General features: G+C 41.7%; 2 protein-coding genes across 3 annotated transcripts; one reads left to right on the top strand and one right to left on the bottom strand.

Annotated features, from left to right (window-relative positions):
- Nucleotides 1-296: 296 nt before the first annotated feature.
- Nucleotides 297-1519, top strand: LOC134223216 (uncharacterized). 2 transcript variants are annotated; one of them, XM_062702357.1, is made up of 3 exons: nt 297-374; nt 473-634; nt 705-1519. In XM_062702357.1, the coding sequence occupies exons 2-3, from the start codon at nt 531-533 to the stop codon at nt 1498-1500; spliced, it is 900 nt and encodes a 299-aa protein (XP_062558341.1). In that variant the 5' UTR covers nt 297-374; nt 473-530; the 3' UTR covers nt 1501-1519. The 2 variants fall into 2 exon arrangements, with proteins under 2 accessions (XP_062558341.1, XP_062558350.1); XM_062702366.1 differs by having other exon boundaries at nt 316-418; nt 508-634.
- On the bottom strand, nt 1513-3539 carry LOC134223205 (histone RNA hairpin-binding protein-like). The gene is made up of 6 exons (XM_062702348.1): nt 3180-3539; nt 2821-3099; nt 2602-2758; nt 2147-2513; nt 1961-2083; nt 1513-1876 (listed from the first exon to the last, which is right to left on the bottom strand). Exons 1-6 carry the CDS (start codon nt 3183-3185, stop codon nt 1837-1839), a joined length of 972 nt encoding a protein of 323 aa, XP_062558332.1. The 5' UTR covers nt 3186-3539; the 3' UTR covers nt 1513-1836.
- Between the last annotated feature and the right edge of the window lie 236 nt (nt 3540-3775).

Consider the following 3775-nt stretch of genomic DNA (forward strand, 5'->3'; position numbering starts at 1 on the left):
GTTGTCAAAATAAATGACAGCTGAACTCGCTGAAATTTTCAGTAATTTGTTTTTGCTGAAATGATTGCTGGGCATTCAGCTCGGCAAAATTCAGAAAATTCAGCAAAATTATGCTGATTTTCGGCGAAAAAAATTTGGTGTGTACATATGAACTCAGAATGAGTACTTTTTTACTCATTAATGAGTTTCTGAGTTTATCCGTGTATAGTTGTCATCCAGAAAGGCCTATAATGATTGATAAGGAAAAATCATCAAAATAATGATTTTTCGTCATTCATTACTTTTCTCTTTTCCCACTTCTCCTTCGCGTCTTGGGTCATGACTTGAGAACTCGAGTTTTAGGAGTTTTATTTAAATGCTGACTGAAATTTGATGTGAATATCGCTAATATAAAAATAGCTTATAATTAGTTATTATTGTAAGTAATTTGTAATTTTATTTATTCAATTTTACGCGATCCTGTATGGTATAGGTATTGAAAAAAATAGATTTTTGTTCAAACGTTAGTAAACAGCGTTGTCTGTTCCAAAATGAGCAAGACACCGTTTAGATCTAAATTCAATTGGATAGCCACCGAAGGCGAAGTGACCCGCCAGGTGTCGTACAACATCCAGACAAATGAAACATCTGAAAGGTAAATATCTAATGGTAGCCGTGCATTATTGCTAAAATTACTAAATCAATCGTGTTACATACCTTGCCAGTATTCCTCAGGAGAATCTTCTTAATCCTGAAGCTTGTGTAGTGCTGGAGCCCGACGAAAAAACCGAATACTGCGAACAAACCCTTAGTGTGAATCCGATATATCAGGTTACGCGACTGGCCGTCCTGGCCGAATGCCGTAGGGTGGAATCCTTCGTGGGCAAACCTCCCGAGTACCACCAAACCCATCACGGTCAGTTAATATTCGATGAAGGATCCGAACTGTACCGGTTCGATATTCAATTTGAAGTTTGCGGAACCGCTGAATTCATCATCAGATATATCACAACTGCTAAGGAACCACTTTGCCTGTACGGAATGCATTTAGTGCTGGAGAAAAATTCCAATCCCCTGGGGATGTTCGCCAGCGACAGCACCCTGAATCGAGCAAGGATTGAAACGCGAATAAAGGATTGTACCCTGTCCGAGAAAGCGGCTCGATGTAAGGAATTTGTGCTGGATTCTGTGGCGCAGAACAATCTCATCTCACAGAAAATGTCCCGATACATGATGAATAACAACATTTCAACAATGGCCGTCGATGGATCGGCGACGTCTCGTGACAGACGCGACTCTACTGGTCGACCACCCGCTAAAGATGATGATCCGGGGGGCACAACGAGCGCACAATATTCCAAATATCCACCGTTCATGGAAACCGTCGTGAGGCAGTATATGGACCAAAAGTTTTCCGCGCTTGAGGACAAAATCAATGCTAAATTAGAATCGCTGGAATTGCGCCAGAACAAAAAACTAGATGAAATTTTATCATTGTTGAAGGGCAGTAGTACGGAATAAAGTGAAGCGAAGTTCCTCTTAGTATAGATTAACATACAAATATTTTTTTATTCAATCAACTTATACAGAGTTGTCCTACACTACGAATTCCACGCACGTAGACATATCCATTAAATTACTAACAATATAATCAGAATCGAATCGGTATCAGCTTGTACGGTACAATTCGAATGCATGTTTTCTTTTATCGATTCCAAAGGATAGGTAATTGTAACTATTCAACACACTTACCTAATACTCTTGAACTATTCACTGCATGAAGGTAAGACTGCCTCTGGACGATTCATCTGCGGTTTATTACGAGTTTGGGACCAGACTACAGCAGAATTACAAAGTTCACTCCTGCAGAAAAGTTGGCTCATTATCAGCGTCTTGTCTAAAAAAAACAGTTATCAGTTTTTTAATTTTTAGATTTTTGTAAACTATAAAATGATGATGATCCAAGAAAAATAGTTCTCACTTTGCATCAGGGTCGAAACAGTGTAGCTTCTTACGCCATACTTTGACTAGTCCGTCCCAAGCACGGCGGCTATACTTGACGTGCTTTGGTGGCGTCTTCGGGTGTTCCTTCGTGCGTTTGTCCCTATAAAGCAAATTTTTCTTTCATTACTATTAATTTGCATCCAGAACGCCGCTCAGAACTCACCTCGACACCTGCTTGATGTAGTTTTCATAACCGAGCGTATTCTTGCCATAATCGATTTGCTTCTGTCGGCGCTCCAGAATCGATAAGTCCTTTTCGTACTCGATCGGTTTCCGGCTGCTCTGGCTGCCGCTATCTGCCGAACTGGAAGAACTCTCCCTCCGGAAGCGCGCCCGACCGTGATCGTTCTCGCTGATCTTGGTCTTTTTGTACTGCTGGTCGAATCCAGGCTCCGCATCGACAAACTTGGCATGACTGTCGTCTCTGTTGGTATCATCGTCCTCTCCACCACCAGAGAGGCGCCGCTTGAACGGAGACTTTATTTTGTCATCGCGCACCAGCTTTTCGTACTTTTCCACGTTGGCTGTATCTAATATTAGTTGTATTTAAGTATGTGTATGAACCCCTGTCCTATTGTGCAAGTCTAACCTCAAAGGCCACTCAGTCCCAAAACTTACCGAGAATATCAATTTCTATCTGCCGATTGGACCCCGTGGATCGCAGACTGGTATTACTGTTACTATCTTCCATGGACATTTTGGTGTCGCACTTCACCAGATCCGACGTTGACGTCGTTGTGCTGACCGCACTCGAATCTTCCTCCTTTACCAGTGGCTATAAAGAACACCGAAACAATAGAATATGCAACTTCCTATGCACCGAATTATCAAAATTACCGAACTCTTCGGACTGTTCTTCTCCTGCTCCTCTTTTTCGACTATTTCGGCCCAGCTGAATCTGGGGCACTCCACCTGCTGCTTCTGGTTCTGACTCGGTGAGGTCGGCTCTTCCTTTTTGACGACGAAACGACGCTCATCCGTTGAAAGCACCGTCGACAACAATGGATAAGTTGCTGATGATGTCGTTTTGTTGTTGTTTGTGTTTGCGACTGGCTTGCACGGTGACAAGTTTGACAGCTCGCTGTCCACCGACATTCGGGAATCTTCGCACGCCAACTTTGGCGCGCCGAATGGAATTCAAAATTAATTAATCTGCTCCATGAATCCTAAATCTAATTTCAAGTGTAGGTACTTACAGCCATTTTTGTCCTTTTTGCTAAATATATTCGAAAATATATCACTTAGACGAATTGATATAAAAAATAGTCAGTCTTTATAATAAGCACTTTATTAAAAACGAATTTTCGGAATTAATGTCACAGGAATCAAACTACTTTGCGTCCTGATCGTCAGCTTTTTTCTGCGTTTTTTTTTTTTCGGCCGAACTCGCGTTGTGATCGTCCGAAACTAGTTCGCTTCACAACCGCAGAGCACCATCCGCCGCTGGAGGACGAAGACGAAACACGTACACGAATTGCTTGAAGAATCAGAATCAGTGCAAGATGCAAAAGAGTGGAGTTGCTTGGCTTTCGTGCTCGCAAGTTGCGAATGAAAACAGGAAAAATTGCGCGCGGAAAATGAAGTTTGTAAACATTTTTTTTTTGTTCTCTCCTTCGATTTGGGCCATTTGGGCATAATTCATCCGCACAGAGTCGACAGAGGCACAATGTGACAACAACGTAGAAAAGTGGTCATAAACTTATGTCGAATTCGTTTTTAAAAAGTTCCAACCTACACACTTGAAATAAATCGCCAAATTCGGTAAAATTTTATTCCGTGTATGGTAGAAAAT

This window comes from Armigeres subalbatus, chromosome 1 (assembly GCF_024139115.2).
Source record: "Armigeres subalbatus isolate Guangzhou_Male chromosome 1, GZ_Asu_2, whole genome shotgun sequence".
NCBI classification, from domain to species: domain Eukaryota; kingdom Metazoa; phylum Arthropoda; class Insecta; order Diptera; family Culicidae; genus Armigeres; species Armigeres subalbatus.